The 12,764-nt window shown below is 45.1% G+C and overlaps 1 protein-coding gene across 2 annotated transcripts in view; it reads right to left on the reverse strand.

Moving 5' to 3' along the window:
• The window catches only part of MED24 (mediator complex subunit 24), a 355,035-nt gene that overhangs the window by 208,011 nt on the left and 134,260 nt on the right, over window positions 1-12,764 (reverse strand). For both annotated transcript variants that reach the window (XM_078645678.1, XM_078645677.1), the window contains exon 13: window positions 335-446. In XM_078645678.1, the coding sequence (XP_078501804.1) occupies window positions 335-446 (112 nt within the window). The remainder of the gene's footprint in view (window positions 1-334; window positions 447-12,764) is intronic.

Below are 12,764 nucleotides of genomic sequence, written 5' to 3' on the forward strand. Positions count from 1 at the left end.
TAGACATGGGTATGCAAGGAATCTGATACCACAGCTGGTGAAAGATGTTGTGAACTACATAAATTCTGTACACAACTGAGGATGGACCCAGGGGGTTGCTCTACAGCATTTGTGCCACAACTATACTGAGAAACAAATTTAGAGGTGTTTGTTACAGTAGCGGGGATAGATACTGTAATTTAAGGAGGACAGTAGCACAGTTGAGGATTGCACAATAATTTACGAGAGAGTGAGGCTGTACACAGTAACAGACAAACAGGCCTATTCATTTCCTGTAGTGGCAGGGCCCGCTCCTAATTTAGTGCATGTACTGAACCTAAGATCCTAGTATTACCTTCAAGATGTTGGTCACGGTTGGTTCTGCTCTCAGAATGAGTCCTGGATTCGGCTGGATATTCGCATTTTCTGTAGATTTCAGACGTGGAGCCTGCTCTCTGTCTGCAGTCCTGAAGGGCCAAATTAAAGTTCAATGGTTATAAAAATAGGACTGAGCACGCTTGAACGTTAACACATTTAAATAAAGGAAAAAAAGTTACCCCGGACCTTAAAACAGAGAGAGAGCAACAAAGGGTAGTCACTTTAACTTCAAGCCTCGAAACTCTGAGTGCAGAGGCACAATTACTCTAAGCTCAACTTAAAGCCTGACAAGTCCTCTGAAGTTGGAAGGAGAAGCCATCTGAAGTTGGCACACTGATGGCGACTGTCTCCATCACCAGAAACAATGCAACAAGGATGCAAACACACTGTCAAGATGCAGAATAAGATTGTGCAGGATAAATTAAATGTGTAGGCAATACATTTTAAACATTCATGCAACCATGAGCAAAACGGACTACTGAACCAAGCTCTCAGACATCGTAACTATTAGGTCTCTCATCACTGAACCGCTCTGTCAATCAATAAATCAGTAGATTTGTAGGGTGCTTCTTGTCACCCTTGAGGGTATCCAGGCACTGGCAGGGTACACTTGATTAGCCGAAAAGCTAGGTCTTCAGGGACTTTCGGAACTCTAACAGATGGAGAGGTCCATAGATGAAAGAGTAGCTTGTTCCAGGTCTTTGTTGCTAGGCAGGAGAAGGAGCAACCTCCGCATCTACTACGTAGAATGCGGGGTGGGGTTGATATAAAGGAACGGAGGTTACTTGTGTACTGGAGGTGGTTCAAGCCGGCAGTTCTGCAGTTGTGTAGGGCCTTGCATGCATGGGTTAGGAGTGTGAGCTAGCATCTTTTTGTACAGGGAGCCATTGGAGTTCCCTGAGGTAGAGGGTGATGATGGTTTGTCTATTGAGATCTAGGACGAGTCTGGCTTTGGAGTTTTGTATGGTCTATAGTTGTCGGAGGAGATTGGCTGTGATCCTGCATAGAGAGTGTTGCTATAGTCCAGTCGGCTGGAGATGAGGGCCTGGGTGATGGTGAGTCTTGAGCTTTGGGGTAGCCATTTGAATATCTTATGAAGCATGTGGAGGATGAAGAAGCAGGAGGAGGAGACGGAGTTGACCTGAGTCGTCCTGTTTAGATTGTTGTCCAGAATGATGCCTACGTTTCTAGCAAGGTCAGTGGAGGTAGGAGTAGGTCCGAGTTCTGAGGGCCACCAGGAGGCGTCCCACAAGGAGCTTTTGTTTCTGAAAAGCAGTGCCTATGTCTTGTCCAAGTTGAGCTGTACATTAGTTATAATGGGGTAACCCAGTAACCCTCAGAACCGGAGTATTGAAGCTAAACAAAAACAGTGGCATGACAGATGTCGACAACTACCTACAGATCAACTCGAACAGTGGTTCTGTCGGGAATCACAAATACTTTGTTTCACTGTACTTAATACATATCATGAAACACATCAAATGAAGGGTACAAAGAGAGACACAACACTGAATTTAGTTCCATAGGGAAGTCTTTAGTATATACCTTTTCCGAATAAATCTGTGTTGTGTGTCTCTTGGTACCCTTCATTTGTTTTTCATGATATGTATTAAGTACAATGAAACAAAGTATTTGTGATTCCCGACAGAACCACTGTTCGAGTTGATCTGTAGGTAGTTGTCGACATCTGTCATGCAATAATGGTAGGTTGTCTTGGCGGTGTCTTGGGAGAGGATGAGCTGTGTGTTGTCGGCGTAGGATATGATGTTGAGTCTGTGGGTTTTGGCAATGCTTGCTTAGGTGTCATATAAAAGTGTTGATGAGGGTGGGGTTTAGCGAGGATCCTTGTGTACTCCACAGATGATTTGCTTGGGTTCAGAGGTGAATGGGGGGGGGGGGAAGAGATAGGGAAGGCAGACGATCAGTGCCACAGTCACTCCTCGGTCAAGAAGGGCTTGGATGTAATTAGTAGCCACGATGAGGGCTGTGTCCATGCTGTGGCTGCTGCAGAATCTGGATAGAGAGGAGTTTGGCCAGCAGCAGGGAGATCGGTTGGAAGTTGTTGAGTTCACTGTGGTCTGCCAATGGTTTATTTAGTAGGGCGTAGATGTTCGAGATCATGTTGTCCAAGAAGTTTGCAAGGTTGTTGCAGAGTTCTTGTGAGGGGGTGATACTGTTTGTTGCAGCGGAGGGGTTGGAGACTTCTTTGAAGATGTTGAGTTATTTGCTGTTATTGGAGCTTGATTCGATGCATGAGGCTAAGGCCTTTTTCTTCGATTCCCTCAATCGTCTGAGGTAGAGGTCGTACGTGTTCTTGATGGAGCCTATCTCCTTTCCAGTTGTTTACAGCGTCGTTTCGGGGTTCTGAGGTCTTCAGTGTACCAGCTAGCCTGCTTGGTGGACCTTCTGTGGGTGTTTTTGCCAATGGGAGCTATCCTGTCGGCGCAGTTGGTGATCAATTGTTGAAGTTTCCGACGTTCTGCTCTAGGTTGTTGGAGGAGATTGGGTGTGGTGTTGAGGACATTGATCCACCTTTCCATTGAGACTTTGCTCCAGCTGCGGTGGGGGCATTAGGCAGACTGGAGGTAGAGCTGGTGATGTTGAAGTGGTTGTGAAATGTGTAGGAAAGTGCTCATTTTTTTCATGGTCACCCCCACTTTTTCTAACCAATACTGATGTAATCGACTGGAAGTGCAGTGGATGCCTGCTAGCCATGCCCCATTGCCAATGCTCTTTCTCTAAACAAGGTAAACTGAAAAATACAGGATACAATTTGAACACACTCTAGCACCATTGTAAGTCACTAGTAAATGGTACCCTCTGGTACCTAGGGTAGGGGTAACACAGATGGTCCCCAAGGGCAACAGCATGTCTTATACCACCCTAACGGACTGCCATAAAAACTGCATGCAGGCTGCAAGACAGGGAGCAAATCATGGTAAAAACATTACATTGCACACACCCCTGTGTGCAATGCCCAAGTCACTGCAGATTAAATATCCAAGCACCCCTACAGCAGGCCTTACAGCCCTAGGGCGGGTGCATTATATTCTATAGGAGGACATATCTGTATGAGCAGATATGCCCCTGTGATGTCTAGTCCAGACTACTAGGTATTGCAAGTGAACAGCGAAGTCATGTTAGGTATTGTAGGATGAGGACTCTGTAGAAGATATTGCCACTAGGTGGTAATACTGTGCACAGAGTCCAGGGGTTTCCCCAAAGTGTAGCGGGCACAATGTAAGACCCAAAGGGCTCTGTTAGTGGTAGTGTGGGCGAGCAGCCTTAGGTTCAACACAGAGGAGTGTAAGACATTTATTGCACAACAGTGATCAATAATGGGCAAGCAACTCAAGAAGGAGATCCAGACCAATTTTATAAAGTTGTACTTTGTTTGTTCTTTATTTTAAGACCCAGGTCTTCGTAATAAGATAAGTATTTTTTTTTTTAACTTCTGTTTATTAACATAGTGTGAGAAAGTGGCTCTATATATACTGGACTATAAGGAAGTACAGTGTGTATAGAGTCCACAAATCCCAAAGGTATAACAGAGGTTAAAGTCAGAACTGACCTTACTCTCCAAAGTGGTAGCTTGGCCGAGCAGTACGGCAGTACCAGAGGACAGTGTAAAGCATTTGATGTACACACTCAGTCAGCAAAAGGTTTCACACACTCAAGGACTGAACTCCAGGCCAATTGTTTGTATATCCAAAGATATGGTTGTTTTATTTTTAGAACCAACAGTTATACAAATATACTTTTCACATTACGATTACTCTCATGTAAATACTTTGCAGAGGAGCAACAAGTTTGTACACACAATAATCACAGGTTAGCTAATAAGCAATACAGTTCTGATACACACACTCTAGCATTGAGCTCAATGGGTTTTCATAGGAAAGTACAGTTGATTACTTTATGGATTACTTTGGTAGTTCCAGGACTAGATCTTGGATTCAGTCCTGGGGTCTAAGCTGAAACCAGATTAGCAAAAACGTTTTAGTTACAGTGTTGATTTGTCCTGAATATAAAGCTGTTTTAAAAGTTCACACTTAGAAACTTTTCGAGGTGACTCTCACAATGTTATTCAATGGGAGGAAATTCAGATTACAGGTAAAGTACGATCGCGTTACTTTTGTAACCCAGCACTAGTGTCCTAAGGCCAGCACTGGGGGCTTAACTCAAAACAGGTAGGTCATTGCGTTTCAGTATTTCGTACGATTTTTAAAGAATATTTGCAGTTTTCAAAATAAATCATTTATTCAATACTGAACCCGTATTTGCATATACCAGGAGCAAAAACTTCGGGGAGATACTAAAACATCCAGAATACACGGCCACAAAAACATCTTTCAAAGGTACCCAACCATGTTGGAATTGCAACCACTGCAACAGTATTATAAAAGGCACAAGCATCAACCATCCCATGAAGGGTCACAAAATTCGCATCAGGGCAACTGCCACCTGCGACACCACCAATGTGGTCTACATGCTTAAATGTCCTTGCGGAAAGATTTATGTTGGACAAACCGAAAGGAAAATAAAAATAAGACTTAACGAACATAACTCTAACATAAGAACCCAACAGATGAAATCCACTGTGGCTCAACATTTTATTGAAGCAGGACACAATGTCAGCCAGATGAGATACTGCGTGCTTGAAAACGTGGTAAAGATCGAAGGAAGAGACAATCACATGTTATTACAATGTGAAAATTACTGGATTTCCCTTTTCACTTCTATGAAACCACACTTTCTCAATGACCGAATGGAATTTACATGCTACCTATAATGTAATGATTTGTCTTGTATATTACTGTTGCGCTTATATATTTCATGCCTTTTTTACTTTTGTTTATCCTTGGTTGAACCAAAAAACTTTACGCGTTTTCATTTCATCAATAACAAACACACACGCGTAGGCTAACCACTCCCCTTGACCTCATAAAAACACTTCCGGTATTCATGTCACTCAGAAACGAAGCCGAACACGAACTAACAACTCAATACACCCTTCGGAGAGCGCGACTTCATAACCTTTTATCCAGTATTAGGGTATCTTTCATAGATTCACATGCCTGAATCATTCCCCGTCGTCGAGGCGGGAGTCCCACGGTAAATAAAATATATATAATAGCAGTGCCTAAAATTTCTTGTAGTAGGCTGGAAAAGCCTAAAGGCCTAACTAGGCCTCAAAACTTAGCAGCCTATCTACATCATTATGTAAAAAGACCTGAAATAGTAGCCTCAGCCAATCAGCTGTCCTCACCCTCTAGAACCTTCCCAGCTCAGGCAGTTCTCCTCAGATTTTCACCGCACTTCGTGTGTAAGGGAGTCTCCCTGAGTGCCTACTCAGTTTTTGGATTTTCAAACCTTAAAATGTCTGAAAAGAAGGCTCTTTTCAAACCTTGTGGAACCTGCTTCAAGAAGAGAGTCCATGTGGATGACAAGCACTCGGACTGTATTTATTGCCTTCACCCTTCACATGTGGTGAAGGACTGTCGAATTTGCCGTACCTTCCCTCAGAAAACTATCAGGGATAGGGAGGCAAGGGTTCTTTTGTGGCTGAAGTCTTCATCCACAGATGATGAGGACAAAGCCTCTACTTCTAGCAAGAGAGCTAGATCCACGGACAATGCTTCTCCTGAGAGAAAGAAAATGTTGAAAACCTCTCAGAAAGCTTCAGAACCCTCTAAGAGTGCATCGGCTTCTTCACATGTGAGTACAACCCAGGCTAAGACTATCTCTCTGGTGTCTGTACCTACTACTACTTGGACTTCTACCTCCTCTTCTACTTCTGTGGTTACCACTTCAGCTATCACGTCACCTTTGATGTCTGTACCACCTCTGCTGTCAAAAACCAAGTTACCGTCGTCGAAATCCTTCTCAACGAAGGCTCCGTCGACTAAATCGTCTGCTCCGTCGACGACCGCAAGGCCGTCGTCGACGAAGACATTGTCACCAAAGGACTCGTCGTCGAAGCCACCATCGACGGCCTCGTCGTCAACGAAGACGTCATCGACAGCCTCGTCGACGAAGATCTCGTCGACGAAGACACCAACGTCGGACTCGTCGACGAAGACACCATCGACGACCCCGACGACGAGGGACTCGTCGACGAAGATACCATCGACGGTCCCGTCGACGAAAGGCTCGTCGACGAAGATACCATCGACGGTCCCGACGACGAGGGGCTCGTCGACGAAGATACCATCGACTGTCCCGACGACGAGGGACCCGTCGACGAAGATACCATCGAGGGGCCCGTCGACGACGGCCTCGTCGACGACGGCATTGTCGACGGTCCCGGCGACGAAGGACTCGTCGACGAAAATACCATTGACGGCCTCGTCGACGGCAAGATCTTTAGCATTGACAGCACCGCCGACGGAAAATCCGTTTACTGGGACTTCTGCTCATCGGCTACACGGTTCCCCACCAGCAAAGATACAATTCACTCATTTTCAAATGAAAACGTATAAAAGGCAGGATTATTCACATATTTCTCCACTTTTGCCATCGCACATTTTGGAGACATACATGCAAGAGGAGTCGGATGAAGGGGAAGAGGATGATGGTCCCTTTGGGATTGCCTGTCACCCTTCTCAGTTGAATATTAAATTTCAAGAGGATGATGAGGAAGAGGTTCAGGAACAATATACGCATGACGTTTATTCAACACCATATCAGTCACCTCATACTAGACTTCCTCGGTCTGAGGACACGACACATTTACCAACTTCCTTAATACAGGATTTGCAGGCTATGTTGGCAGATTATCGCCAGAGATTTCCACCCAATGAAGGTGTGCCCGCTGGGTCACCTGTTCCAGTTCCTGTGCCAAGACCTCCGTCGCCAAGAGCTCCATTGTCACCACAACAACATACTTCTCCACTTCCTCAAGTTGTAGACAGTTCTTCCACTGATGGTGAAGAAAGTAGGGAAGAGGGAGAGTTACCGGATAACACTCCGGTGGATCCTTGGGAGGATTATGTCATCCCTACGCCTTCTCCACCTCCTCCCCGTCCTTCAGACTCTCCACCTGAAGATATTGGGGGTTTTCACAATATTATGCAGAGAGCTGCTAATCGATTTGAATTAGTTGTCACAGTTGAGCAGTCGGACTGCTTTTTGCATGACTTTAAAGAGGGATATCGGAGAGTCGTCAGAGCCATACCTATTATCGATTATATATGGAAGGAAGGTCTCAATATAATGAAAACTCCAGCTTCCATTCCAGCAGTTTTGCCGAGGATAGACAAAAAGTATCGAGCACCATCCGATACTCCTGCTTGTTTAATCGGTCATCCTCGACCGGATTCGGTCATTTCTCAGGCTGCGCAGCAGAAGTCCAAAAATCCTTCTGCTCCCATTTCAACGCCACCTGACAAGGAGGGAAGAAGGCTTGATGCAATTGGAAAGAAGTTTTCAGCAAACGCAGCAGCATCCATTAAGGCGGCTAATTCTTTGGCTATCCTGGCTCGTTATGATAGACAAATGTGGTCTGAGATCACGGAATATCTTGAGCTGATTCCGGAGGATCAACAGATGGAGGTGCGCAAAATTGTGCAGGAAGGCGAAAGGGCGGCCTCAGAAATTATTGATTGCGCCCTAGACATTTCTAATACCAACTTTAGACAATTGGCTGGGGCAATTGTGCTTAGACGTCAAGGTTGGCTCAAGGCTACCACTTTTAGACCTGAGGTCCAAACCAAGATCTTGGACATGTCATTCGATGGTGAGTCATTGTTTGGGAAGCACATTGATGACGCTTTATTGGCTATTAAAACTGATACCGATACAGCGAAATCTCTTGGAACCCTGCAATACAAGAGGGGGTCCTTTAGAGGAGCAAGAGGTCGTGGATACTCCTCCAGAGGCAATTATTCCAACCAACAAAATCGACAGTATCAATCTACCTACAATAAGCCCTACTACCAATCTTCTAACAGGCAGCCTGCTTCTGGTTCTTTCTCTCGGCAAGGAGGGAAACGGCGCTCAGGCAATCAAGGGCGAGATTCTAACAAGCGCCAATGAGCTTTGCCGGATGTCGGCCACCCCCCTTTCCCTTCCCGTGGGTGCCAAGATTTCCGCCTTTTACCATCAATGGCGGAAGATAACTTCAGATCAGTGGGTCCTGGATTTGGTCAGCAAGGGACACACTTTGGAGTTTTTGCGGAAGCCTCCAACAACGCCGCCCAGGGGTCCCCCTCCCCCTCGCCTGCGCTTACTCTTCAAAGAAGCCTTAAAGATGCTACGCAAGAATGCGATAGAACGAGTCCATCCTTCTCAGAAAGGGATGGGCTTTTATTCTCGCTTCTTCCTTGTGGAGAAAAATTCGGAAGAGTGGCGTCCAATATTGGATCTGCGCAAACTCAACAAATATCTAAAGAAACAGAGTTTCCGCATGGTGACATTGAAGGACATTCTGAATTGTCTCAACGAAGGGGACTTTCTGGCTTCTCTGGATATGCAAGACGCATATTTTCACATCCCTATTCACCCGAACCACCGCAAATTCCTAAGGTTTCAAGTGGCCGGCGTCCATTTCCAATTCAAAGTCCTCCCGTTCGGCCTCAAATCGGCCCCCAGAATCTTCACAAAATGCCTGGCTCCAGTGGCTGCAATGTTGAGGTCCCTGGGACTCCAGGTGTTCCCATACCTCGACGACTGGCTGTTAAAAGGTCCAACCAGAAACTCGACAATGGAAGCGGTCAGCAGGACACTTTCACTATTCTCGAATCTAGGGCTGACCCTCAATTCACAGAAATCTCAGCTCCAACCTCGTCAACGATTGACTTTTCTGGGAGCAGTCTTGGACACATGCCAGTGCAAGGCATACCTGACACAGGAGCGACAAAACAAGCTCGTAAAACTAGCAAAACAGATATCCGCAAAAAAGTCGCTTTCAGTTCGGATATATGCTTCCCTTCTGGGGATGTGTTCATCTGCGATCAACCTCATTCCTATAGCAAGACTCAGAATGGGACCGTTGCAAGAAGAGTTACTTCGTCAGTGGAAGCAGGTCGAGGGATCATTCGACGACCGCATCAAAGTCACTGTCAAAATGAAACAGGCTCTTCTCTGGTGGTCAAAGGCGCACAACTTGTCGCCGGGCCTCACCTTTCTCCAAGAGATTCCGGAGTTCACCCTGACTACGGATGCGTCCATGGAAGGGTTGGGGAGGTCACCTTCAGATCCAGGGAAGATGGTCTCATCAGTACCAACAGATGCACATCAACATCTTGGAACTAAGGGCCATCTTTCTTTCCCTACAAGCTTTTCTACCAAGGATCGTGAATTCGTCCGTGCTGGTGCGTACGGACAATACCACCAGCATGTTCTACATAAACAAACAGGGAGGAACGAAATCTCTTACCCTGTCACTGCAAGCTCAGGAGATGTGGGAATGGGCCCTGAGTCACGGCATATCCCTCAAAGCAGAGCATGTACAAGGGGTTCGCAACTCTCTAGCAGACAGTCTCAGCAGAACATTTGTGGGCTGTCACGAATGGGAACTCGAACAACATCAAGTAGAGAAAAATTTTCGCCTTTGGGGGAAACCGACGCTGGATTTGTTTGCCACGCAGCAAGACAGCAAGTGCCTGTTTTATGCCAGCAGGTTCCCAGGAAGGGGGTCAAGAGGAAACGCCCTCCTGATGAGATGGACCGGAATGTTTGCGTACGCTTATCCTCCGATTCCGCTCATTCCGAGGGTGCTGCAAAAGATGAAGAGGGAACACTGCACTCTCATCCTCATTGCTCCACGTTGGCCAAGACAATATTGGTTTCAGGAGCTTCTCCTGCTGTCTCAACAGCCTCCATTTCGGCTCAAACCGACAGTGTCGATGCTGACAAGAGAGGGAGGTCAAATCCATCATCCAGATCCTCAATCGCTGCACTTGCACGCTTGGCTCCTGACTTCCTAGAGTTCAAAGACCTAAACATCTCCTCGGACTGCAGGGAGATATTGTCGCAAGCATGTGCGCAAAGTACCATCAAAACATATCGTTTCAAGTGGAAGAGGTTCTGTTCATGGTGTGGAGATAATGAGGTTCATCCACTTCAGGCTCCTCCTGAAGCCATCCTTCCATACCTGCTTTCTTTGGCTAAATCAGGTCTAGCTTTTTCTTCTATTAAAGTACATCTGGCAGCAATATCCAGATTCAGGAAGAATTCCAACAAACCATCCTTATGTTCATCCTCCTTGATCAAACAATTCCTTAAAGGACTATTCCGAGTTTTCCCTCCAGTTCGTCCTCCTCCTCCGGAGTGGGATCTTAATGTGGTTCTTTCCCAACTACTAAAAAGGCCTTTTGAACCGATCCATAAAGCAGAACTGAAGTTTCTGACTTGGAAAGTTGCAATCTTGTTGGCTCTTACTTCTGCTCGCAGAGTTAGTGAAATACAGGCGTTCACTATTACTCACCCTTTTTTGCAATTCTCTAAGGACTTTGTTACGCTTAGGACCAATCCAAAATTCATTCCTAAAGTGCCAACTCAATTCCACATTAATCAACCGGTCAAACTCAGAACCTTTTTCCCGGATCCAAAAACTCCTGCAGAGAGACTTTTACATTCTCTGGATGTGAAAAGGTGTCTGAAATTCTATCTGCAGAAAACGAAAGACATCCGTAAATCTACACAACTGTTTGTTGCCTATGGAAGACCCACCTTCGGTCAAGCTGTCACAAAAGCAACTATTGTCAGGTGGTTGTCCTCTACAATTACCTTCTGTCATGACAAGGCCAATAGACCTTTATCAAGGAAGGTCAAAGCTCATTCCACATGAACAGTGTCGACATCTACGGCCCTTTTCGCTGGAGTGACGCTGGAGAACATTTGCCGAGCTGCTACTTGGAAAAGTGTGCACACTTTTACCGAACATTACTGTCTGCAGTCGGCAGTTCAAGATGACACAGCTGTTGGTGATGCAGTGCTGCAGCATCTTCTTCACTAAGGTTGGAAAGCTTATACTTTTCTTATACTGCTTTAAACTTTACATATTTATAATGCTGTCCTATCTGTTATATTTGAAGGTTTTGATGCATATGTTATGTTAACAAGTTTTGTACTCTATTACCTTCCTGGTTGAGTGGGGATAGATTTATGTTTTCTTTGTCTCCCACCTTCCTCTATCGACAGGCATGATGTTACTGCTTGCTATTCTGATTCAGGCATGTGAATCTATGAAAGATACCCTAATACTGGATAAGAAAACGAGTTACTTACCTGTAACTACGGTTATCCAGTATTGGTATCTTTCATAGATTCACATGCACCCACCCTCCTCCCCGGTAGGGCAGTTCTGTCTATGGATACTAATTCTCACTTGTGCTGGGAAAATCTGAGGAGAACTGCCTGAGCTGGGAAGGTTCTAGAGGGTGAGGACAGCTGATTGGCTGAGGCTACTATGTCAGGTCTTTTTACATAATGATGTAGATAGGCTGCTAAGTTTTGAGGCCTAGTTAGGCCTTTAGGCTTTTCCAGCCTACTACAAGAAATTTTAGGCACTGCTATTATATATATTTTATTTACCGTGGGACTCCCGCCTCGACGACGGGGAATGATTCAGGCATGTGAATCTATGAAAGATACCAATACTGGATAACCGTAGTTACAGGTAAGTAACTCGTTTTCTTATAACCTTTTATTTTTACCATGCACCTTATTCAACAAACAGCACTGAGGCACTATGCTACCTTTTCAAATGTTACGTTGCTCACACCCAACCTGTAGCAAACTGGGGACCGTTTTGGTATTTCACTAATTTGTCCGCTGCACTTAGTGTAAACAGCCCTTACCACACCGAGACTATGGCCTGAATGCGACAGCGCACGAGGTATATTAACCAACTTTTTCAGTTTCTGAAGCATAGAGCACGTTTATTCTTCGCGACTCACGACCTAACAAACACTACGCTAGTTGTATCTACAGTCACTTTTAGCCATTTTCTCTGTGAACATCCGAGTTATTAGTGATATGATGGAATATCACATCACGTTTCATTCTTTGCAGAATATTCCCGGATGAAGGCAATACATTTGCCGAAATGCATTGGCACATTTAAGAATCAAACAATGAATGCAGTGCATTATGGGAAACGAAGGATAATACCTATATTGAAAAGCATTGAACTGTGAATACAACAGTTTCGACAAAGAAAATAAAAAACATTGAAAGAACCATTACGTTCAAGTTATTTAGTATTTTGAAAAAATAAACCTTTTATTAAGGACTCTTGGAGCCTAGGGGACATACCCCACATCAATGGGGATGCATCCTGTTTGATTTATGAATACCCTCCCCTTCAGAGAGTGATACCCTGGAGCACCACACAACCTAAACAACCTCAAGCTTATACACGTTGTGCACTCAACTCTACCATTTGAACAGTTTTCAAAAGT

This window comes from Lissotriton helveticus, chromosome 5_1 (genome assembly GCF_964261635.1).
Source record: "Lissotriton helveticus chromosome 5_1, aLisHel1.1, whole genome shotgun sequence".
Lineage (NCBI taxonomy): Eukaryota > Metazoa > Chordata > Amphibia > Caudata > Salamandridae > Lissotriton > Lissotriton helveticus.